Below are 27050 nucleotides of genomic sequence, written 5' to 3'. Positions count from 1 at the left end.
TAGGACATTCTAGGAAATGAGACCAAGATCAAGTTTGGCATTATTTATTTAACTATGCTCTTTGCTTAAATAAGATGTATACACATACCCATGTATTAATCCATTAATCAAAGTATGACTCAGTAATTATTAAGGAAAAGGAACATCTTTTGAAGTAGTCATTGGCCATGTTGACTTTTTGATTCACAATAAGGTGAGAAAAAAATTTAGAGGTCCTCAATCTTTTCACACAATTCCCAAAAATATGTCAAGTAAAAACAAGAGCTTGCAATAAAACTGTGTGTGTGTGTGTGTGTGTGTGTGTGTGTGTATACAAATGCAAAGATTCGTATGTGCTCACACTAGAGCACATATGATAACATAGTGGAAATCTAAGAAACCCCAACCATATAGTTTCCATTTCAATTTTTTTTGTCAGAGACAGAAAGTGGCTAAATGTTCAGTGAGGGAAGGATGAGGATGAGTCATGGACACAGATTTGCAGGATTGTTCTTTCTCATCTTTCTTTTGGAGTAATCAGAGTTACTTGAAAATTATTATACACTTGGTCCACAGTCCTGAATATATATGTACCCAAAGTATGACTTAGACACATAAAGTGTTGAATTCCATGCAATATAAAATGGACCTCAATGTACTTCTTACTTTTACATTGTAAGTATTAATATTTTCATCATTTCTCAGTGTAATGCAGAATGTTTGATGCACTCTTTCCATCTGTGTCTCAGTGAGGGCTTTCTGGCATTACCACTATTACCTAAACTTCTATATTCCTTAATGTGATTATCCACTCTTTAGTGTGTCTGTAAAGTCATGTATAAGTCACTGAAAACATTGCCCTTAGCTCTCAAGTGTTATACATCTCATTTTGCTGTAAATAGTTCTGAAATTTATAAACCATGAATTGAGCAATTTTTCTTTCTTGCTCTTTTTATCAAAAGACAAAGACAGGAGTTTGCTTGCTACAAGATGATAATCAGGAACCTTTTAAAGTCCGATTGCATCTTGCCAGAGACCTTCTGATGCTACAGGAACAAGATGTGCTGTGTGTTTCTGGTGAGCCTTTCTATTCTGGTGTAAGTATCTCTTCCATTGATATTTTCTGCTTGTGCCTTTTGATGATAGAAATACTTCTTCAATGAAAATGTTGAACATATTTTCTTTTACTTTGGAACTAGTCAATGATCCTGTAGGTAATTTGTGTTCACACTTCTCACTAAGCAATGCCCCTTTTTGAGGACACTGATGATGCCATAAAACACTATAGACCTTCTCACTTTGCCTACTCAGTCCTTGCTTTCATATGGTAGGCAGTGCTATCTCTATTTTCTGATAATTAGAGAGTACAGATCTGGTTTTCAGTTATGCAACCTGAGCCCCTCTGGCCTGGTTTTATGATGACACCACTTTCTCTTTTGGTGTTGATTGTGATGGTAGAAATCATTTCCCAGTGTCCTTGCTTGCAGAGAGAGACTCTGAATTCTATGTAGATTATTTTCTCCCTTGACTGTATCTGAATAAGTCTGTAGACATTCAGGATAAAATTATACAAGGTCAGTTATTAATGGCCATTCACTGTTCTAACAGATGTGTGATGTTCTATTGAATCCAACCTCAGGAAAAATCAAAAACTTAAATTGTTTCATAAAACCAATTTGTATACCTTTTAGTACTACGTCACACTATGGAAGGTATTTCATTTAATTTGATAAAATGTTAATCATAAATCTGTAGGGGAAGCTGCAGCCACGCCTACTTAGGGGCTGGCTACAGGTTACGATTGTGAGGGCCTGGTCAGACTTTTAGGGGACTATGTTTCTCTTTTAGTTTTACTTTTGTACTTGTGGTACAGACTGCTGCCACACCGGCTGCTAGGTCGCTCTCTGCCACCGACCACTGCCAAATGCTGTGGACTAACTACATAAATCAATACAAGTTATATAGTTTTGATTCATTCTGTTCCATTACTGAAGGCATCATCACATCCAGGGCCCTGAACATGGGCTGGTGGGCCAGGGCAGTCTATTGGACCTCTAGCAGTGGAACCAGTATTTATACCTAGTGCACGAATGGATGTTGGGAGCCCTTTCCCTATGGAGGGATACTCTCTCAGCCTATACACATGGGGGAGGACCTAGGCCTGCTCCAAATGTGACAGACTTTCATTATCTCCCATGGGAGGCCTCACTCTCCCTAGGGAGTGGATGGGGTTGGGGTAGGGGATTGGTAGGGGGACACAGGAGGACAGAAGGGAGACAGAACTTGGATACTTGTATTGGTATGTAAAATAAGATTATATCTATATATATCTATAGATATATAGATATTATATGAAGATTTCCACTCTAAACAGCTAAAACACATAGCTTCACAAGATTTTGCATGTAAATTGCAATATAAATTAAGTACAGGTACAGAAAAGATTTCAGATTTAAGGAAAAGTTACTCATAATAATGCCAATAAAGGTAAAAGAAAATATTTCATAAAAGTAATCAACCATGTATAAGAAACACTTCCAGCAAAAAAAAAATATGTTTCTGATTATTTAAGAATGAAATAAGTTGAGAATCAGCATGGATCTCATTTTGTCTGAAGTCTCCTCTGAGTGTTCCAGCTGGGGCAGAAATTCAGAATGTGGGTACATAATATGCTATTTGTAAAGGAGCAAGCAGAGCTGCTGTATTTGTACATTTATAATTTGTTACAGAGAAAACTCTAGGAAGTCTACAACAGATAGACAACTCAGAAATTTGTAACATGTTGGGGAAAAAGAACAATATCTCAAGATAAATATTAAAAATACATTTAAACATGAGTTTGACATGTTCATAATGTCCATCCTGAAAGCTTTAGACCATAGAAAATATTAATTACTAAAATAGGAAATGGAAGGAAAATAACAGTGATCAACATGAATTAGAATTACATATTGATCAGATATTGTCCCAAATACTTCAGACCAGACTAAGGTAGAACATATTTTGGTATATGTGTATAAATACATTTATGATAGTCAAAAATTATCTAAACAAGAACAAAATATTGTAATGCTTATAACTTGCTGATTTCTAAACCAATGATGAACTTTTCCTATTAAATACAATATAAGACTTTGAAGACCCCCTATGGAAGGCCTCACCCTCCCTGTGGAGCAGAAAGGGTATGAGATAGGTAGGGTGTTATTGGGGGGGGCAGGGGAAGAGGGGAGAGAGAGGGAACTGGGATTGACATGTAAAATAATCTTGTTTCTAATTTAAATTTAAAAAATGGAGGGAAAAAAGATTCCCTGAAATCGTGTCATGTAAATAAGTAGCACATGTTAGAAAGTCTAGACATGGGATCATGCTTTTCTGCTCAGCTAACCTTCTTTTTATAAATTATTGTGCATAGTATGAGACCTACTCCTGTATCCATTTCAGAATGTACTGCTAAGTGGCAGAGTATATTAACATTGTAAAACTAGTGGTAGTATCTACTTCAAAAGTTTTTTTTAATCATGCTATACTGAAGCTGTGTACCAAGTCTAACCTCCAGCGTCCTCTTCCTGTATGTCACTAGACCTTTTGTTTAGTAACCATTCTAAGCTAATCACACAATCACCATCTTGAAATGTTTTATCTTGTTCATTTTGGTAATTTCTCTCAACTTAATTTCTTTAATATTCATCCATATTGAGGCATGCATAAGAATTTCTTTTCCAAGGTAAAACAGAATTCCATAGTGAGAACACTCAATACTCTACTTATCTATGGGCCAAATGATAGGCCTTCAGATTGCTTCAAACTTTTCATACCCATTTAAAATGTTTCCACGAACATACAGAAGATGACTTGGCTGCCACATATCAATTTTTATGTGTAGCCATATGTAAACAATGTCAAAGTTACTTCTTTGTTTATATTTTAAGGGACCACACCACAGAGCCATAGTGTGAAATATAAGCTACAGTATCTTATATTTAAAAAATTGATAATCAGGTAATTTTTCCACACTTTGTACAAAGCCTGTTATTTCCTGCTTCTGATAATATGTATTTAATTGCTGTGGTTTAATTGCCATCACTTTTGTATGTGATGTTGAGCATTGTCTGGTGTGCTTGACACTCACTAATGTATCTTATTTGGTTAAGTGTTCACTCATATACTTAGCCAATTTTTTAATTGGGGTTGTGTGTCAATAGTTATCACATCAACATCTGATAGACTTTTCTCTTAAAGAGGAATTTTTAAAGGACTCCTACCTTGTATTGGAAAAGTTCAGCACTGAAGTTGTCAAATGAAATCCGGAATACCTATCTCTGGAATGGTCCATATATTTAATTTTCCAAACTCTGTGAATTGAAATATATTCATTGGACAAATTTCATTTCTTCAAGTGCTTTTGTGTTATTTCCTGCACTAAATGGAGTTTGTCTATACAAAAAACAAGTAGGACATTTTCTTATAATTTCCTTGGCATTTTGCCAAGTGTTAGAAAAATCTTTCTTCAAGCATTTGTTATTAACATAGTATTTCTTATGAAATTGTGAGGCTTCTATCACATTTCATACCAAGAGTTGATCAGTTTCATCATTGCTTTGTGGTAGAGGGCTTGGTAGACATGTATAAGGCTGATGTTTGTTATATATAATAGATGATTTCTATTTCTTGTTACTTGCTATAACTGGATAAGTAACAAAGTTAATTCCGAATCATCTGGTATAAGTTCAGAAGTTTCAATATTTAAAGCAACTCTTTCTGCATATTTAGAATCAGCAATGATATTAAGAGGTTCTCAAAAATCTAATAATGCCAGCAGAGTAGCATATAATCCTAATTTTTTAACCTAAGCATAAGGTCTTTGAGCCACTTTTCTTAATTTTCATGACTTAAAACCTCTTTTATGATCCATTTGCACCAGTAAAGAATGTAGAGGCTCCAGAAATTGGTATTCCCTTTATTATATGAGGGAGAATCCACCTAGTTCTTGTAGTAAACTAAAGTCTCTTGATCTGGGCATATTTATTTTTAATCTCTCCAAAGTTACTGGAAGCTTTTTGTCAGTGTTCATCTTCTGTCTATAATGAGACAATTTCTGTATTAGTGAAAGGTACCACAATTTCTGTTGGAGTAATTCTTGCTAATTGACAATGTCTCCGTTTTCATTTGAGAATCAATTAAGAAACCTTTTTTGATTAATTTTCAACATAATTTTTTTTTCATTTTTCTATTTAGCAATAATCATTTACATATCAATCCCTTCATTCCCTCTTCCTCTCATCCTCCCATGGCCCTACCAACCCCCACAAAGCACCCCACACCTGCTCCCCAAGGATGGTGAGTCCTTTGATGGGGGGGGATCATCGAAGTCTGTCACACCATTTTGGGGAGGGCCTAGGTTCTACTCCATGTATCTGGGAGCCCATATGGAATGGGCTCCCAAAGTCTTTTTGTGCACTAGGGATAAATACTGGTTCCACTGTTAGAGGTCCCATAGGCTGCCCAGGCCTCCTAACTGACAACCACATTCAGAGGGTTTGGTTCAGTCCAGTGCTGGTTCCTCAGCTTTCTGACTGGGGTCTGTGTGCTCTCACTAGGTCAGGTCAGCTGGTACTGTAAGTTTTTCCAGCATGGTCTTGACTGCTTTGTTCATCCCTCCTCCCTTTTTACAACTGTATTCCAGATGTGTGGTTCAGTGCTTAGCTGTCTGTGGGTGTCTGCTTCTGCTTCCATCAGCTACTGAATGAAGACTCTAGGATGGCATTTAGGGTAGTCATCTTCTCATTATAGGGGAAGGGCATTTAAGGTAGCCTTTCCACTATTGCTTAGGTTCCTAGTGGGGGTCATTCTTGTAGGTCTCTGTACATTTCCCTGGTGCAGATTTCTCTTTAAACCTATTGATTCTCTTTAAACCAATAGACTCCCTCTATTGATGTTGTCTTTTCTTGTTCTGCTCTATTCTTCTCCCCACTCAATCTTTCTGATCCCTCATGCTCTCCTTCCCCTCCTCTTCTCCTCTCCTCTTTCTCCTATCTCCCGCTCCACTCCCCCCATGATCCCAATTAATATTCTGTGTGGTAAAATCATTCATTCTAAAGTATCTTCTCTGAATAAGAATTCCAACAGGAGAATGAATAAAAAATAGAATGACTAGATTACAATCATCTCTGGATCCATGCAATTCCACATATGTAGCCTGTAATTTCTTTTCTAGCAGAGCTAATTCTCTCTCAGCCCCTGCTTATAATTTTCTTGGACTATATAAGTCCTTTTAGCCTTGTAAGGTTTGAAATAAATCACTTATTTCTTGAGTTGACGACAATCCAATTGTAGGCCATAGTCAGTTAATTTCTCATAACATTTTTTTAAAACAGTAAGAGTTTGTAGTGATCTCTCTTGATTTGTACTTTCTGTGGTTGAATTTTCTGTGAAGCTATCTTATACCATAAATAATTAATAAAAATAATCTCTTTGTATTTTTTAGGAGCAATGTTTAATCACCAACAAGGGAAAATTTTCTTTACTTCATCATTTTTTTCTAAAGTATCTTCATCTGAATCAGCCAGTAAGATATCACCCATATGGTGACAAATTGTAGTTTGCGAATCTGTTTATGAATTAGGTCTAACAGCTGTTGCACAAAATACACTCTTATTTACATATCAATAATCTCACTTTTATAGATTTTGTTAGGTGCTGACCTTTTCTTGATTTCACTTTGATGGCTTGAGTGAATCTAAATTTTATACATTAATTTTAAATTTTATAGTTTAATATAGTAATCCTTTTAAAATTATTCCTATGTAATCTGCTAAATTTGTTGTTTGTTTTAATGATTTGTCATTTACATTTGACTTTGTTACTTTTGGTCCTGTCTTTCTTTTTTTCTTAAACAATCTTATTATACATATCAATTCCCCTATTACCTCGCCCTCCCATCCTTCCATGTCCCCCAAAGACCCCACCAACCCATCTCCTGCCCACTCCCCAAGGATAGTGAGGCCTTCCATGGGGGATCATCAAAGTCTGTCACATCATATGGTAAACTAGTGACTAGCTCCACCCTCTGATAGTCAGGAAAGTTTTTTGTTAGCGTAAAAACAACATACCATATTTCCATTTTTGTCTAAAATGAAAAGGAAGGTTAGAACTAATATAAGAAAAACTATATTCAATATGTACAATAACCACTTATAATTTATTCAGGCAATCAATACATCAAAATGTCTATATAGTAATTAACAAATTCAGAGAAAATACTCCATATCTATCCTATCTTCGTGAGTCTAAATGGTTGTACCTAATTCACTTTCTATCCTCACTTTCATTTCCAACCTGAAAGGGTATTTTTATATCTTTAAACTTTATATACATTACACATTTTAGTGAATTTTTTTTCTGAGTCTGGTAACAAGGAAAACTATAATATATAACTATAAAGTCTTCAACTCCATCAGAGAACAGAGAAGGGAATTTCTTTAGTAAGCAGGAAGTGCAAGCAAATGACTTCCAAAAATTTGGGAAATAAGAGAAACAGTTGGCTGCCTGTTACCCAAGGGGGCATCTGTCTTTGAACAACAGGCCTAGCATATCTAACAGACTTTTCTGTGAATCAAGATATTCTCAAGGGCTGTCCTACCTTATCTTGGCCAATTTTGGCAGTCCTTTCTTTTGTGTTCTGCTTGTCCAATTTGCACAGCATATTGTCAGCAGTTGAGAATTTTTAAATATTTTTTTCACATCATTATTTGGAAGTATGTACATACTACTGCTTTTGTTGCATAATTGATGAGGTTGAAGATTATGTGGTTTGTTTTAAACAAAGAGTCTGGCATTAAAATTCAATCTATAAAATTTTATTAAGTTGAATTATAATAAAACTGCATATCAGAACTGGTGGAATTCATGTAAGAACTTATGACTTAGTATGAATGTTAGGTTACCAGGATTTTCTCAGGAAAAAATGTCCAATGGGAATGATGCAACCCGCTTGAGCAGAGGTATAGATTTCAAGCAGAAATATGTTCAAAGTTCATTGCTTTTACTTACTGGGTTTTTGTTAAAGTATTTGGGAAGGCAAATTAAGTGCCTTACTTTTTTTAGAAGAAATGTTATTAGTTTCTTTGAACTAGGGTTCAGTTCTCAAAGATATTATTCATTTGAAAATAGCACAAAGACCTACACATCTCAGTCATACTAGCTGGTCAGAAGGAAAGGCTCCTGCAGGCAGGCTGCACCAACAACCTCCATAGGATCCTATAATCTACAAGTCCCACTCCACTCCCAAACCCACCCATATGCTGTAGTATCCATGGCTCACTGAGAAACAGACATTGGCTGCACAGAAAGGAACAAGAAGTGATTGGCAAGCTTCCAATATAGACCACACATCCTCTAAGCACTAGGCCCGGGGCAAAATCCCTGGCCTCTCTCCCACCCATGTCAGCCTCACTATCCAGTCAGCACTATCCAGACCCTGTAATATACAAGTACCTATCCCCAAAACTCACACAACCCCTAAGACCTCATAGGCTACCTGAGATGTTAGCTGAGCAGATATTAGCTGCACAGGATTGACCAGGATCAGCTTCCTGAGACACAGACAGTGACCACATCAATAGGTCCAAGAAAGGATCCCTAAAACAAAGACACTGATGCTAGGATCCAACCAAGATGCGAAGACACTGCTTGCACTGACTGAAGGAAGAGATGGGTAGATACCAATATAAGAATATATTCAGCAACCTAAAGAGCACTGCGGAACCATTAGAACCTAGTGGTCCTGAAACAGGAAAACCTAAACTTCCCAATGCAGAAGAAGCAGAAGAAAACAACCTTAAAAATAACTTCATGAAGATGATAGAGACACTTAAAAAGGAAAGAATTCCCTTCTTTAAAAAAGCAAGGAAATGATAAACAAAATTTTTAAAAATCAATAACTACTTTAAAGAAAGACAAGAAAAAAAACAAACGAGTGAAGGAAACAGTCCAAAACTTGAAAATTGAAATAGAGTCAGTAAAGAAAACACAAATTGAGGGAATTCTGGAAATGGAAAATCTGGGTAAATGAAGAGGAACTACAGATGCAAGCATAACCCATGGAATGGAAGAGATAGCAGAGAGAATCTCAGGTGTTGAAGGTACAAGAGAAGAAATAGATTCATGGGTTGAAAAACACACTAGAGGTAATAAAGTCATAAGACAAAGTGTCTAGAAATTCTAGGACACCATGAAAAGACAAAACCTAATAATAATAGAGAAAGAAGACAGAGAATACCAGCTCAAAGGCACAGAAAATATATTCAACAAAATCAAAGAAGAAAACTTTCCCAACCTAAAGAAGGGAATGCCTTTGAAGATAGAAGAAGCTTACAGAACACAAAATAAAATGGAGCAAAAAATTTCCCCTTACCACATGGTAATCAAAACACTAAATGTAGAGAATAAAGAAAGAATATTGAAAGCTGCAAAGGAACAGGCTAAGTAACATATTAAGACAAACTCATCATACTACTACCAGACTTCTCAAGGGAAACTCTAAAAGAAAGAAGGTCCTGGACACACATTATGCAAACACTAAGATATCATGGATAAAAACCCAGACGTCTATACCCAGAAAAACTTTCATTCACCTTAAATGGAGAAAACAAAATATTCCATGACAACACCAGATTTAAAAAATACCTATCCACAAATCTAGCCCTACAGAAAGAACTAGAAGGTAAACTTCATCCCAAGGATGGAAGCAGTACCCATGAAAAAACAATCAATAGATAATCCCATACCAGCAACCATTAAAAATTGGAAATGAGCACACATCAACACCAAAAAAATAACAGGAATGAATCAGTACTGTCATTAATATCCATTAATATCAATGTACTCAGTTCTCCAATAAAAAGACACATGGATAAAAAACAAAATGGATAAGAAAACAGGATCAAACCCGCTGTTGCATAAAAGAATCCCATCTCAACTTCAAAGGCAGATATTGCCTTAGTGTACAGGGTTGGAAAATGATTTACCAATCAAAGGGATGTAAGAAGCAAGCTGCTGTAGTTATTTTAATATCTAAAAAAAAATAGACTCCAGCCAGGTGTTGATGGCACACGCCTTTAATCCCAGCACTCAGGAGGCAGAGGCAGATGGATCTCTGTGAGTCTGAGGCTGGCCTGGTCTCCAGATCGAGAGCCAGGATATGCTCCAAAGCTACACAGAGAAACCGTGTCCTGAAAAAACAGAAAAAAATAGACTCCACCTAAAGGTAATCAAAACAGATAATTTCAAAATCATCACAGGGAATAATATCAGGACAAAGTATAAATCCTGAATATACATGCCCCAAATGCAAGGGCACCCACAATTGTAAAAGAAGCATGACTAAAGCTAAAATCAACATGAAACTCCAAACACTAATAGTGAGAGACTTCAACACCCTACTCTCACTGGACAACTCTGATAGACAAAAGATTAACAGGGAAATAAATGATCTAACAGATATTAGGACTCAAATAGGCTTCACAGACATCTATAGAACATTCTACTCAAACAAAAGAGAAAATACCTTCTTTTCAGCACCGCATGGAACCTTCTCTAAAATTGACCACATACTAGTCACAAAGCAAATCTCAACAGATACAAAACAAAATGGAGAAGGAAATAACCCCTTTATCGTATCAGATCACCATGGATAAAAGTTAGAATTAACAACAGCACAATTTCTAAAAAGTCAACAAACTCATGGAAACTGAATAATGCTCAATTGAAACACCACTGGGTGAAGGAAGAGATAAAGAAATTAAAGACTTTCTAGCATTCAATGGAAATGATTACACAACATACCCAAACTTATGGGGCACTTTGAAATCTGTAAGAATACCTACCTAAAGAAGTTCGAAAAATCCCACACTGGTGAATTAACAGAACACCTGGAAGCTTTAGAACAAAAAGACGCAGGCTTACCCAGGAGGAGTAAATGCTAGGAAATAATCAAATTGAGTGCTGAAATCAACAAAGTAGAAACAAATGAAACAATACAAAGACTCAATGAAAGAAAGAACTGGTTCTACAAAAAAGTATCAACAAGATAGACAACCCTTATCCAAATTAACCAAAAGGCAGAGAGAATACCCAAATTAACAAAATCAGAAACAAAAAGGGAAAATAGCAACATACACTGAGGAAATCTATAGAATCATGAGGTCATACTTCAGAAACCTGTACTCAACAAAATTGGATTTTTTTTAAATGGACAATTTTCTGGATAGGTTCCACATTTCCACATACCAAAATTAAATCAAGACCAGATAAACAATTTAAATAGACTTAGAATCCCAAAGGAAATAGAAACAGCCATTAAAAGTCTCCCAATCAAAAAATAAATAAATAAAAATCCCAAGAACAGATGGTTTCAGTGCAGAGTTCTACCAGAATTTCAAAGAAGAGCTAACTCCATTACTCCTAAAAAGTTTAACACAGCAGAAATATATGGAACATTGCTAAACTCCTTTTGTGATGCCTTAAGTAACCCTAATGCCCTAGCCACAAATGGATGCAACAAAAAGAGAACTACAGACAAATAGCCTTCATGAACACTGACACAAAAATACTCAATAAATTGTAGGCAACCTGAATCCAAGAACACATCAAAAAAAATCATGCACAGTGACCAATTAGACTTCCTCCCAGAGAAGGAGGGTTGGTTCAACATACCGATATTGATCAATGTTATCCACCATATAAACAAACTGAAAGAGTAAAAAAAGACACACACACACACACACACACACACACACACACACACACACACACACACACGATCATCTCATTATATGCCTAAAAAGCCTTCAACAAAATTGAACAGCCCAATAAAGGTCTTAGAGAGACCATGGATACAAGCAACATATCTAAGCATAATAAAAGCAATTTACAGCAAGCAAACAGCCAATATCAAATTAAACAGGGAAAAACACAAAGCAATACCACTAAAATCAGAAACAAGTCAAGGCTGCCCACTCTCTCCATATCTATTCAATATAAAAATTGAAGTTTAAGCCATAGCAGTAAGACAACAAATGGAGATCAATGGGATACAAATTGGAAAGGAATATGTCAAACTATCACTACTTGAAGATTATATCATAGTATACATAAATGATCCCCAAAACTCTAGCTGAGAACTGTCCTACAGCTGACAAACTCCTTCAGCAATGTGGCAGGACGCACAAATTACTCAAAATATCAGTAGCCCTCCTATATACAAATGATAAACTGAGAAAGAAATCAGAGACATACCACTCTTTACAATAGCCACAAATACAAAGTATCTTTTGGTAACACTAACCAAATAAGTTCAAGACTTGGATGATAAGAACTTTAAGTCCCTAAAGAAAATGAAGAAGATTTAAGAAAATTCAATTATCTCCCATGAATTTGGATAGGTAGGAGCAACAAAATAAAATGGCAATCTTACCAAAAGTGATCTACAGATTCAGTCATTTACCAGTAAAATCCCAACAAAATTGTTCACAGACCTTGTAAGAACAATACTCAACTTCATATCAAAAACAAACCCCCAAAATAGGTAAAAGCAATCCTGTACAATAAAAGAACTTCTGGAGGCCTCATAATACCTGACTTCAAACCCTAGTATCGTGCTATAGTAATCAAAACAGCTTGGTATGGTCCCCAGGAGAAGGGGAAATGAACAAGAGATTCTGAACAAATTGGGAGCACATGGGGATGGGGGAGGTATGAGAAAGAGAAGGGAAGAAGAGTGTGGAGGAGAAAATGACAGATCAGGAAGACTGAGGGAGAATAGCAGAGAGCAAGAAAAGAGGTACCTTAATAGAGGGAGCTATTTATAGGTTTAAAGAGAAATTTGGCACTAGAGAAATGTCCAGAGATCAACAAGAATGATCCCAACTAACAATCTAAGAAATAATACAGAGGCTACTTGAAATGTTCTTCCCTTATAATGAGACTGATGACTACTTTAAATGATATCCTAGAGCCTTCATCCAGTAGCTGATGGAAGCAGAAGCAGAGACCCACAGCTAAGCACTGAACCAAACTCCTGGAATCCAGTTAGAGAGGGAGATGTTATGAACAAAGGGGTCAAGACCATGCTGGGGAAATCCACAGAAACAGATGACCTGAAAAAGTGGGAGCTCATGCATCCCATCCCAGTCTGACAGCTGGGGAACCAACATAGGACTGAACCAGGCCCCCTGAACATGGGTGTGAGTTGGGAGGCCTGGGAAGTCTAGAGGGCCTCTGGCAGTGGAACCAGTATTTGTCCCTACTGTACAAATGGGTTTTGGGAGCATATTCCCCATGGAGGGATATTTTCTTAGCCTAGGTACATGGAGGAGGGCCTAGGCCCTTCCCCAAATGATAAGACAGACTGTGATGATGCCTCATGGAAGGCTTCACCCTCCCTGGGGCGTGGATGGGGGCATTGGTGGAAAGTGTGGGAAGATGGGAGGAAGAGGGAACTGGGATTGATATGTAAAATAAGATTGTTATACTTTAAATAAAATTAACTAAAAAAGCTTTAAATACAATTGTTTAAGATTAAAAAATATACCATGTTTATCTTTTTGTGATTGGGTTACCTCACTGAGGATGGTTTCTTCTAGTTCCATCCATTTTCCTGCAAATTTCAAGATTCCATTGTTTTTTTCTGGTGAGTAGTACTCCATCGTGTAAATGTACCACATTTTTTCTATTCATTCTTCAGTTGAGGCATCTAGGTTGTTTCCAGGTTCTGGCTATTACAAATAATGCTGCTATGAACATAGTTGAACATATGTCCTTATTGTATGATTGTGCATTCTTTGGGCATATGCCCAAGAGAGGAATTGCTGGTTCTTGAGGTAGACTGATGCCCATTTTCCTGAGAAACCACCATTCTGATTTTCAAAGTGGTTGTACAAGTTTTCACTCCCACCAGTAATGTGATGCCTACCTTGTTTACCATTCCTAGAGCCTTTATGCAGTTGCTGTTTGAAGCAGAAACAGGCACCCACAGCTAAGCACTGAGCCATACTACTGGAATTCAGTTGTAGAGAGGGAGGAGAGATGAGCAAAGGAGCCAAGATGGGGCTGGAGAGACCTGCAGAAATAGTGGACCTGACCGACTGATACCATTGAGACCCTAGTCATAAAGCTGGGGAAACAGCATTGGACCAAACCAAGCCCTCTGAATGTGGGTGCCAGCTAGGAGACCAAGACTCTATAGAACCTCTAACAGTGGAGCCAGTCTTTATCCCTAGAGCACAAATGGACTTTGGGAGCCCATTCCCTATGGAAGGATACTATTGCAGCCCAGATACAGCAAGAGGGCCTAGGCCCTCCCCCAAACAATATGACAGACCTTGAAGGTCCCTGCAGGAGGGCCTTACTATCCCTGGGGAGGAGTTGGGGGGTGGGTTGGGGAGGTTTTGGTGGGGAACATGGGAGGATGGAAGGGCAAGGGAATGGGGAGATGGATATGTAAATGTAAGTAGTAATTAAAGAATTTAAATAAATAAAAAGAAAAAATATTAAAAAATAAAAATAAAATATGGAATCCGTCAAAAAATAAAATCAAATTAAAGATGAGACACAGAGTGAATAAACACCATTTCTCCATCATGAGACTAGGGTTCACAATGAATAAGGATTCATTGTAACTGAGTAATAAAATTGGCAGTCAGAAACTGTTCAAAAAATTTCCATGTCAATTTTTCAATAGAAGTTGTATAGTGAATCTGTTAGTGAGAAGTTGTGAACTGAGAAACACATCATTTGAAGACACTGGAGATGCTGATTTACCCCATTGCAACAGCTCCAATTAAAACAATAGACAATGGCAAGGACAAATAGACTATGCTGAAGCTGGAATCTTCAGATACTGTGAAGGGAAAGTTAGAACCTCACTGCCTTGGGAAGCAGTATGATATCTCAAACATACACCTTGGTATGTAGCAAAGAGTATTGAGTGCACATATCTAAACAAAATTTCATATACACGTTAATAGCATTACACTACCAAAGAGAAGAAACAACTCAAGCGCAGGTCCTCCTTGGAAGAATGGCTACATAAACAATGGTACATCTACAGTAGACAGAAAGTTTCATATGGAAAAATACAAGTCAGTTCTCAATAATATTCCTTATTCAATAAAAGCATACCTAATTCCTTCTGACAATATGCTGCATGAACTGTGTCTGACCCTTATCCTTCTACTCTTACTACAAGGATTTTTCTTCCCCACCCAGGCTCAGGTTGGCAACATGTCTCCAAACAGTAAAGACCACTATTATGTGTCTTACATAAGTAAACCTCCCTGTAGCCTAAGAAAAATATTTCTTAAATATGCTGGTCTCACAACTAATTGATCATTATCAGAACTGTACCCCATAAGAGGATTTCTTCTTCTCTCTGGGGAAGTCTGAATCCACTGCAGCCTTGCCCAAAACCCCTGTCTAGAATTTCTGCATCTAAATAAAAAACTCCAGTAGAACATATCTAAGCTCTGATAAATGTTATATATGTTTTATTTGTATGCCTTATTACTAGGACAAGATTTCCAGATGTACTATATGTATTTAAAAGTAAAGATGATTGATACATAATCAAAAGTCAAAAAGACTGCTTTATATGTTATTTCATTTCGGTGAGGGCCCAGGGTGCAGTTTTAGAGACAGCAATCAGATGAGTGGGTGCTGATTTACATTTTAGAAAAATAAAACACTTTCCTAAGTGATACAGTGTCCAGAGCTGTGAGACACCCAAACATATGAACATGGATTTTTTTCTTTACATTTTAATAGGTCAAATTAGGAACATCTTGCTTCACATGTCAATTCCTTCTCCCTCTCCCTCCCCTCCCCCCAACACTGCTCCCTAACCCCCCACCTGTCCCCCATACCATTCCCCAGGCAGTGTAGGGCCCTCCACAGGGGCTCTCCAAAGTCCACCACATCATCCTGGGCCAGGCCTAGGCCCTCCGCCATGTGTCCAGGCCAAGTGAGCATCCCTTCATGTGGGATGAGCTCTCAAAGTCCCTTCTTTGAGGTGGAGGCCTCCTCATTGACATCCATATTCAGGGTTCTGGATCTGTCCCATTCTGGCCTCCCAGACAGCAGTCTGGGGCCCATGTGCTCCCCCTTGTTCAGACCAACTGTTTCTGTGGGTTTCACCAACCTGGAACCGACCCTTTTGATCTTCATTCCTCCCTCTCTGCAACTGGGTTCCAGAGTTCAGTTCAGTGTTTAGCTGTGGGTGTCTGCCTCTGCTTCCATCAGCCACTGGATGAGGGCTCTAGGATGGCATATAGAGTAATCATCTGTCTCATTATAAGGGAAGGGCATTTAGGTTATCTTCTCCACCATTGCCTAGATTGTCAGTTTGTGTCATCCTTGTAGATCTCTGGAAATCTCCCTAGTGCCAGATCTCTCCTCAGACCCTCTAATGGCTCCCTCTAATATGGTATCTCTCATCCTGCTCTCCTCTAGTCTTCCCCCAACTCAACATTTCAGGTCCTCCATTTCCTCCTCTCCCCTCATCTTCTCCTCCTCTCATTCTGGCAGCTGCCTCACCCCTACCTTCATGCTCCCAATTAGCTCAGGAGTTCCTGCCCCTTCCTATTCTCTGGGGTGCATGCATTTTTCTTAGAGTCCTTCTTATTTTCTAGTTTCTTTGGTGAAGAGGATTGTAGGCTGCTAATCCTTTGCTCTATGTCTAAAATTCATATATGAGTGAGTACATACCATGTTTGTCTTTTTGTGACTGGGTTCCCTTACTCAGGATGGTTTCTTCTAGTTCTATCCATTTGCCTATGTATTTCAAGATTCTATTGATTTTTTCTGCTGAAAAGTACTCCCATTGTATAAATGTACCACATTTTCTCTATCCATTCTTCAGTTGAGGGGCATCTAGGTTGCTTCCAGGTTCTGGCTATTACAAGCAATGATGCCATGAACATGGTTGAACACATATCCCTGTTGTATGGACATGCAGTATTTGGGTATATGCCCAAGAGAGGAATTGCTGGATATTGAGGTAGATTGATTTCCATTTTTCTGAGCAACTGCCATACTGATTTCCAGAGTGGTCTTGCAAGTTTGCACTCCCACCAACAATGGAGGAGTGTTCCTTTTTCTCCACATCCTCTCCAGCATAGATTGCCATTGCTTTTTTTTTATTTTAGCCATTCTGGCCAGTGTTAGATGGTATCATGGAGTGGTTTTGAGTTGCATTTCTCTGATGGCCAAGGATTTTGAGCACTTTCTTAAGTGTCTTTCAACCATTTCAGATTTCTCTGTTGAGAATTCTCTATTTAGTTCTGCACCCCACTTTTTAACTTCATTGTTTGGTGTTTTGGTGGCTAGCTTCTTGAGTTCATTGTATATTTTGGAAATCAGCCCTCTGTCAGATGTGGGGTTGGTGAAGATCTTTTCCCATTCTGTGGGCTGGCGTTTTGTCTTACTGACTCTGTCCTTGCCTTACAGAAGCTTCTCAGTTTCATGAGGCCCCGTTTATTAATTGTAGATCTCAATGTCTGTGCTACTGGTGTAATGTTCAGGAAGCAGTTTCCTGTGCCAATTCGTTCAAGTGTATCTCTCACTTTCTCACTGAGTATTTCACTAGAATACTCAGTGTGGCTGGATTTATTTTGAGATCTTTGATCCGTTTGCACTTAAGTTTTGTGCATGGTGACAGATATGGATCTGTCTGCAATCTTCTGCATTTCCAAATCCAGTTGTACCAGCACCATTTGTTGAAGTTGCTTTCTTTTTTCCATTGTATAGATTTAGCACCTTTTTCAAAAATCAGGTGTTCATACATGTGTGGGTTAACATCAGGGTTTTCAATTCAATTCCAGTGGTCTAGCTGTCTATTTTTGTGCCAACAGCGAGCTGTTTTCAGAACAATGGCTCTATAATAGAGCTTGAAGTCAGGGATGGTTGGTGAAGATCTTTTCCCGTTCTGAGGGCGGTCGTTTTGTCTTACTGACTGTGTCCTTTGCCTTGCAGAAGCTTTTCAGTTTCAGGAGGTCCCATTTATTAATAGTAGACTTTAGTGTCTGTACTGCTGGCGTAATGTTCAGGAAGCAGTCTCCTGTGCCAATTTGTTCAAGGGTATCTCCCACTTTCTCTTCCAGAAGATTCAGTGTGGCTGGATTTATGTTGAGATCTTTGATTCATTTGCACTTAAGTTTTATGCATGGTGACAGGTATGGATCTATCTGGAATCTTCTGCATGTCTGAATCCAGTTGTACCAGCACCATTTTTTGAAGATGCTATCTTTTTTCCATTGTATATATTTAGCATCTTTGTCAAAAATAAGGTGCATTGGTCTACCTGTCTATTTTTGTGCCAATACCAAGCTGTTTTCAGAACTATGGCTCTATAATAGAGCTTGAAGTCAGGGATGGTGGTGCCTCCAGAAGATCCTTTTTGTACAGGGTTGTTTTGGCTATCCTGGGTTTTTTGTTTTCCCATATAAAGTTGAGAATTGTTCTTTCAAGGTCTGTGAAGAAGTGTGTTGGGATTTTGATGAGGATTGGGTTGAATCTCTAGATTACTTTTGGCAAGATTGCCATTTTTCTATGTTGATTCTGCCTATCCAAGAGCATGGGAGATATTACCATTTTCTGGTATCTTCTTCAATTTATCTCTTTTTTTATACAATATCCAGTCTGTGTTAAAATGGAAAACATCAATGCTCACAAGTTCTGAGATATGTTCATATATGTTGGGCTAAGAATTTTAAATCAATCAAGTTTTCTTTGTTCGAAAGCTTAGTTCTGATTCTAGCAGGACAGATCAGGGTGACCTTGAGATGTAGACCATGGAAGAAGCATTTCCTCCCATGACCATGTTTTCACAAACTCCGACATCTGGGAGAAATACCAGCTGATGTCTTTCCATGGTTATTTCTCAGGGAATACAAACTTTGGGAACATCCAGATGCCCAGGAAGTTACCCCAGTGATGTTCCATGTTGTGAGAGAGAGAGGCATGGGGACCGTGTCTTCATGCCACACTCAGTGCCTTTTTCTCAAGGGCTAACAATCCTCGATCCTGGACTGTTGTATCCATTCCTTTCAGCCATAAAATGTCTTTGGAGCCCTAATTTATATCACCAGGATGTTTTCAGGTGGATAAGGGAAAATATAAGGCTTATTTGACAAGAGAATTAAGAACATGTAAGGAAAAAACTGCATTGAAGATGAGACAGCTTGTGGTCTAGGTTTGTTACTACCCAGTCTCAAGACGGTATCTGACAGGGCTGCATCTCAAAAGGCCACATTTTAAAAAGTCCTAAGAATCCAGAAAAAGGTTAAAGAGTATTTAGTTCCAGGCAAAACTCACCCATGGTATTAGGATCCAGGGCACTTGGCTACTTCTAGGGGAGTGTCAAGTAGCAGGGGAGGCAGAGGCTATTCATGTTAGGGCACATCAATTCTTGATCCAGGTGTCAGTTACATGGGTATCCACTTTGTGAAAATTACTCCACCTATAAACTTAAGGGTTTTAATGCTTCTTGTAGCATTAAAGTGATGTCAAAAACTTGAATCTGGAGAACTTCACAGTGGTTAAGAGATCCTCTCAAAGAGGATCTGGTTTCAATTCCAGGCACTCACATGGCAGCTCACAACTCCAACTCCAGTTCCAGGAGATCTGATGCCTTCTTCTGACCTCCAGGAGAAGGGTCCAGATCTCTAACACCTTTTGGCAGCTCACATGGCAACTTCTTCAGTTTATTTCTTTAAAGACTCAAAGTTCTTACTGTACAGGTCTTTCAGTTTTTTGGTTAGTGTTACCCCAAGATATTTTATGTTGCTTGTTCTTATTATGAAGGGTGATGTTTCTTTCTTTCTTTCTTTCTTTCTTTCTTTCTTTCTTTCTTTCTTTCTTTCTTTTTCTTTTTTATTCTTTTTTCTTTTTATTCTCCTTCAAGCTTTATTGCAAATAGATAAAGCAACCAGATACTCCCCCTCTCATGATGATGAAAAGACACACTTCTAATTAGAACACCATGCCCAAATGAAACTGTGCATCCTCTGTCTTCATTACCCAAGTATTAGGTTTACAGGTGTGCTCCAACCATGACCAGCCAATCACAACATTGTTAAAATCACATGACCTTCAGGAAAAACTCATTTTATCTTCTGTGAAAACCACAGCTGGCTTCTTTAACCTTGCTAACTTTTTTCTCAGATTTTTTTCTATTTGAATTAGAAACAAGATTGTTTTGCATGTCATTCCCAGTTCCCTTCTCCCTCCCCTCCTCCCTTATCATCCCCCCCAACTAAAACCCTACCTATCACATATCCTTTCTGCTGCCCCTGGATGGTGAGGCCTTCCATAGGGTGTCATCAGAGTCTATCATATCCTTTGGGATAGGGCCTACGCCCACCCCCATGTGTCTTGGCTCAGGAGGTATCCCTGTATGTGGAATGGGCTCCCAAAGTCCACACCTACGCTAGTGATAAGTACTGAACTACTACAGGAGGTCCTGCAGATTTCTGAGGTTTCCTCACAGAAACCCATGTTCCTGGGGTCTGGATCAGTCCCATGCTGGTATCCAAGCTATCAGTCTGGGGAGCAAGAGCTCTCCCTTGTTCAGGATAGCTGTTTCTGTGGATTTCACCAGTCTGGTATGGACCCCTTTGCTCTTCATTCATCTTTCTCTGCAACTGGATTCCAGTTTAGTTCAGTTCTAGCAGCTGCTGGATGAGGGCTATCGGGTGGCATATAAGTCAGTCATCAATCTCATCATCAGGGGAGGACATTTAAGGTAGTGTCTCCTCTGTTGCTTAGATTGTTAGCCGGTGTCATCTTTGTAGATCTCCAGACATTTCCCTGATGCCTGATTTCTCTGTAAACCTAAAATGTCTCCCTCTATTATGGTATCTCCATTCTGCAGAAGACATGAGAGAGCAGAAAGGTTGAGTCAGGGGAAGAATAGAAGAGAGATGTTTCTCTGATTTCTTTCTGATTGCATTTATAATCTGTATAAAGTAGGGCTACTGATTTTTTTTGAGTTAATTTTGTATCCTGCTATCTGCTGAAGGTGTTTATCAGCTGTAGGAGTTCCCTGGTAGGGATTTTCTGGTCACTTATGTAGACTATCATATCAACTGCAAATAGTAAAAGTCTGAGTTCTTCCTTTCCAATTTGTATCCCTTTGATCTCCTTTTCTTGTCTTATTGCTCTAGCTAGAACTTCAAGGACAATATTGAAGAGATATGGAGAGAGTGGACAGCCTTCATTTGTTCCTGATTTTAGAGGAATCATTTTGAGTTTCTCTCCATGTAGTTTGATGTTGGTTGTTGTCATGGTGTATATTGCTTTTATCATGTTTAGGTATGTTCCTGTTATTCCTGTTCTCTCCAAGATCTTTATCATGAAGGGACGTTGGATTTTGTCAAAGGCTTTTTCAGCATCTAGTGAGATGATCATGTGGTTTTTCTTTTTCGGTTTGTTTAATATGGTGGATTACATTGATGGATGTTTGTTTTATGTTGATCCATCCTTGCATCCCTAGGATGAAGCCTACTTGATCATAGTGCATGGTTTTTCTGATGTGTTCTTGGATTCAATTCGCCAATATTTTGTTGAGTACTTTTGCATTGATGTTCATGAGGGATATTGGTCTGTAGTTCTCTTTTTTAGTTGCATCTTTGTGTGGCTTGGGTATCAAAGTGATCGTAACCTCATAAAAAAAGAGTTTAGCAATGTCCCTTCTGCCTCTATTTTGTGGAACAATTTGAGGAGTACTTGTATTAGCTCTTGTTTGAATTTCTGGTGGAATTCTGCAGTGAAGCCATCTGGCCCCTAGGCTTTTTTTAGTTGGGGGGATTTGATGACTGCTTCCATTTCATTAGGGGTTAGAGGTCAATTTAAACTGCTTATCTGTTCTTGGTTTAATTTTGGTAAGTGATACCTATCCAAAAAATTGTTCATTTCCTTTAGATTTTCGAATTTTGTGGAGTTCAGGTTTTCAAAGTATTACCTGATGATTCTCTGGATTTCCTCAGTGTCTGTTGTTATATCCACCCCTTTTTATTTTTGATTTTGTTAATTATCGTGCTCTCTCTCTGCCTTTTGGTTAGTTTGGATAGAGGTTTGTCTATCTTGTTGATCTTCTCAAAGAACAAACTCTTTGTTTCATCGATTCTTTGTAATGTTTTTCTATTTTCTACTTTATTGATTTCAGCCCTCAGTTTGATTATTTCCTGGTGTCTAGTCCTCCATGGCGAGTTTGCTTCTTTTTGCTCTAAAGCTTTCAGTTGTTCTGTAAATTCTCAAGTGTGACTATTCTCCATTTTCTTCATGTGGGCACTTAGTGCTATGCACTTAAGTTTGGGTATGTTGTGTCTACATTCTCATTAAATTCTAGGAAGTCTCTAATTTCTTTTTTTTATTTCTTCCTTGACCCAGGAATGGTTTTATTCAAATTCCACGAGTTTGTAGGTTTTTTGCAATTTGTACTGCTATTGAATTCTAACTTTAAAGCATGGTGATCTGGTAAGATACAGGGGGTTATTTCAATTCTTTTGTATCTGTGGAGGTTTGCCAACTATGTGGTCAGTTTTAGAGAAGGTTCCATATAGTGCTGAGAAGAAGGTATATTCTTTTTTGTTTGGATAGAATGTTCTATAGATATCTGTTAAACCCAGTTGGGTCATAACTTCTGTTAGATCCTTTGTTTCTTTGTTAAGTTTCTGTCTGGTGGTCCTGTCTAGTGGTGAAAGCTGGGTGTTGAAGTCTCCTACTATAAGTGTGTGTGGTTTTATGTGTGGTTTAAACTTTAGCCATGCTTCTTTTACAAATGTGGATGCCATTGTATTTGGGGTATAAATGTTTAGAATTGAGACTTCATCATGATGGATTTCTTCTGTGATGAGTAGAAAGTGACCTTCTTCATCTCTGATTGATTTTAGTTTGAAGTCTAATTTGTTAGACATTAGGATTGCTACACTAGCTTGTTTCTTGGGCCCATTTGATTGGAAAATCTTTTCCCAACCTAACTCTGAGGTAACACCTGTCTTTGTAGTTGATGTGTGTTTTTTGTATACAGCAGAAGGATGGATTCTGTCTTAATATCCATTCTCTTAGTCTGTATCATTTTATAGGCAGGTTAAGACCATTGACATTGAGGCATATTAATGTCCATTGATTGTTGGTTCTTGTTTGTTTTGGATATATTGTTAGTGGAGTCATTGTGTATGTATTTCACACTCCTGTTTTTTTGTCTTTGGTAAAATTGGATTATCTATTGTCTATGTTTTTGTGAGTATAGTTATTTTTGTTGGGTTGGATTTTTCCTTCCAGAACTTTCTGTAGTGTTGGATTTGTGGATATGTATTGTTTAAGTCTGGTTTTGTCATGGAACATATTGTTTTCTCCATTTATAGTGATTGAAAGTTTTGCTGGATACAGTAGTTTGCCTTGGCATCCATGCTCCCTTAGTGTTTGTAGGATATCTATCCAGGACATTCTGGCTTTCAAAGTTTCCATTGAGAAGTTGGGTGTAATTCTGATAGGTCTGCCTTTATATGTTACTTGACCTTTTTCCTTTGCTGCTCTTAATATTTTCTCTTTATTCTGTATTGGGGTTTTGATTATTATGTGGAATGGAGACCTTTTTTTCTCGTCTAGTCTGTTTGGTGTTCTGTAATCTTCATTTACTTTCATAGGCATATCCTGTAGGTTGTTATCAGCTTCTTGGAGCTCCTCTTCTTCAGTGTTGAATACCATTTCCCTGTATAGTACTCTACTCCTATTTGCAAATACCTTTACCTCTTGCAGATTTTCCTGTAATAAAGATAACACTATAATGATATCTAAGGATTTTTTGTGTGTGTGAGTGTATGTGTAAATCTATTTTCAAACTGAATGGAAAATTGTCTAAAACTCCAGTTCCAGGCCTCATATGCAAAGATAAGATTTACATTATTGCTTGTTTGGCTGTTTTTCTTTTCTTTTCTTTTTCAATTGTCACACAATCATTTCTGGAAAACTAAGTATTAGCCACTTTTCTAATTTTTGCAATTAAAACATGAATAGTTTAGTTTTGGCTGTGTGCTAACTATTAAAATCATAACTCTGAAAAGTATAGCTTCAGTTCTTAGGGACCTATGCAGCAAAAGTTATCAAGGACTGTTTAAGTGAATCATTATAAGTACTTTCAGAAGTAGAAGTGAATGTGATGTATGCTTGGCAATCTGAAGCTATCCCAGGTCTTTATTCTTTCCCCAAGTTTTCCCCATTCATTCTTAGTTGTCAAAAGAGTTATACCAGTCTGTTTCTTGAACAAGATGTTTTTTCTCACAAATATTCAGCACAATTTTCTAAATAATAATCTTCACAGTTCATTTTTGCCTTTACTTCATAACATCCTCAAAATATTAAATTGATAGCTACTGCCTAACATACATATATATGGATAGATATATATGATGCCAACTTAATTTTTGTCAAGATATGGAGCTTTCAACATTTGATTTTCATTTTGTTAAAACTTTTTATTCTTTGGAGGGAACAGGAAGTTTTCAAATTCAATGTGTTATATACACACACATACTCATATATATATATGTATATAAATATACATATATATATATTATATATATATATATATATATGAGTGTGTGTGTGTGTGTGGTGTGTGTGTGTGTGTGTGTGTGTGTGTAGGAGCACCAGGATAGCTTTTGTGTTGTAAAATTGAAGAAATCAACACTATCCTGGTTTCTGAATGACAGAGCTTTGTCACAGCATTTGGGACACTGGGGTTGTAATGAAACACACTTTAAACTGAATTCTAGATGTTTTCTGGTTTGTTACCTGAGCAAAGGAAATAGAGGTAGACAGAATTACAGGGCTAACAATTTGTAATATTAATATCCACTATATGCCCAACCAATGAGACATTTCTGTTTTTGTGTTTCCTATCTGCTGTCTGAAGTAATCAAATTAAATTTACTTTTTAGAATACAGGTAATTTACTTATCCTTTCTCTCCTAACTCCTTCCTTTCTCAATAGTAACTGAACAGACATAATGGAGAATTAGCAATTGGAGCCTGTTTGTGTGTATACATGTAACAGGTACTGATATGGGTTTTCATGCATGGGTGTGTTTGCATGGGTGTGGTGTAAGAGTAACTATGTATATCTGATATTTTTAAAATTATTAGAATAAGTGATGCTATTGTGGTGTTGGCAGCCACTTTTTGCTAGATCTCACAACTCCCCTCTTGGTCAGCAGTTTGCATGTCATTTGGAGTTTATTCTAAATATTCACCAATAAAGAAGGGAAGTAAGACTTGAAGGGAAGGTTAGCCACTCTGTAGACTTTTAATTGAACTGCTAGGCTCCACTTTAGTATCACAGAAGCAAATATCAAAAATAAAATTCCCTGAGACTCTAGATCAAGTCTAGAAAACCCAGATGATAAATTTACTGAATTTATGTTTGAATGTATGTTTCTGAGGGAAATTTTAATTTTGAGATAGCTGACAAACCTTGTCTGAACTTTTTAGACCAATGCTTGTTTTCCAATTACTTGGGGGAATTCAAGTGCTTAATTATTACTGAATAGAATTAAGCAAGTTATTCCCAACTTCAATAGGTTTACTTTGTTTCATGGACAGTTTTGCAACAATTTACCCACCTACTTTTTGTGAACAAATATTACTAATTATTGATTACTATCTCAGGTCTGTAATATTTGAGTTCTTGAAATATAAAACATGTAAGTTATAGAGACACTATTGTGATATTTATGGCAATTAAAATATTTCCTATACTGAATAGTATGTGTGTGTTTTAATATTCATCAAGTTTCTACATTTATCAGATCATTTGTAAATATTAACCATAAAGCAAAGGATGCTTATTCACACCACAAGGACACTTGCTCAATAATATTCATAGCAGAATTATTCATAATAACCAGAAACTGGAAAAAACCTAGGTGTCCCTCAATTGAAGAATGGGTAAAAGGCAAATAGATGGAACTAGAAAAAGCCATTCCAGGTGAGGTAACCCAGACTCAGAAAGACAAAAATGGTATGTATTCACTCATAAGTGGGTATTAGCTGCAAAGCAAACAATTACTAGACTACAACCCACAGCTCTAGAGAAGCTAGGTAACAAGGAAGACCCTAAGAGGAACACATGGGTCGCCCTTGTAAGGGGAATTATATGGTGTTTCCTGGGTAAACTGGGGCAAGGTGGTACAGTAAAGGGGAGGGGAAGAGATATGTGAACATGAGGGAACAGAATGGTCAAGGGTTGGAGAGATGGATTGGAAGAGTAGTGAAAGAGATAAATTAATAGAGAGAACCACTATGGGTTTAGGGAGAAACTTGGTGCTAGGGTAATTCCCAAGAATCCATAAGGATGATCCCCAACTAAGACTCATAGCAAAGTGGAGAGGATGCCCAATGAGGCCTGTCCCTATGTATACCCCTGTGTATGACTCAACTATCATCATAGAGCCTTCATCCATTAATTGATGGATTCAGATGCAGAGATCCACAATTAAGCACCAGGCCAACCTCCAGGAATCCAGCCAAAGAGCGGGATGAGGGAATATGTGAGCAAGGGAGGTCAAGATCATGATGGAGAAATCTACAGAGACAGCTGAACAAAGCTAATGGAAACTTATGAACTGCAGACTGAAAGCTGTGGTGACTCCATGGGACCAACCTGTGTCCTCCATATATGGGAGACAGTAGTGAAGCTTGGCCTATCTGAGGGCCCCTGGCAGTATAAACAGGATCTAATCCTGGTTCATGAACTAGATTGTTAGAGTCTATTCCCTATGGTGAGATGCCATGCTCAGACTTAATGAAAGGGAGAGGGGCTTGGTCCTTCCTTTAATTAATATATACTAATCTTCATTAAAAGGCTTGATTTTATCTTTCAAAATTAGCAAAACCAAAAGTTAATAATTCATCATTTATGATGAAATAATTTTGTTCTTGTCATTATTTTATTCATGGATAGTTTTATTTGATAAAAAAAGCAAAACAATTTCACAAATGCCAAAGTGATGAATTTTTAT

General features: G+C 37.6%; 1 protein-coding gene across 1 annotated transcript in view; it reads left to right on the top strand.

The window, feature by feature from the left end:
- The first annotated feature begins 622 nt into the window (after window positions 1-622).
- Sntg1 (syntrophin gamma 1) overlaps window positions 623-27050 on the top strand; it is a 302539-nt gene continuing 276111 nt past the window's right edge. The window contains exons 1-2 of the mRNA XM_035438749.1: window positions 623-634; window positions 942-1076. Of these exons, the coding sequence (XP_035294640.1) occupies window positions 623-634; window positions 942-1076 (147 nt within the window). The remainder of the gene's footprint in view (window positions 635-941; window positions 1077-27050) is intronic.

Source organism: Cricetulus griseus, chromosome 2 (assembly GCF_003668045.3).
Source record: "Cricetulus griseus strain 17A/GY chromosome 2, alternate assembly CriGri-PICRH-1.0, whole genome shotgun sequence".
NCBI classification, from domain to species: Eukaryota; Metazoa; Chordata; class Mammalia; order Rodentia; family Cricetidae; genus Cricetulus; species Cricetulus griseus.
Note: the sequence above shows the minus strand (reverse complement) of the source record. Positions and strands in the feature narration are given on the sequence as shown.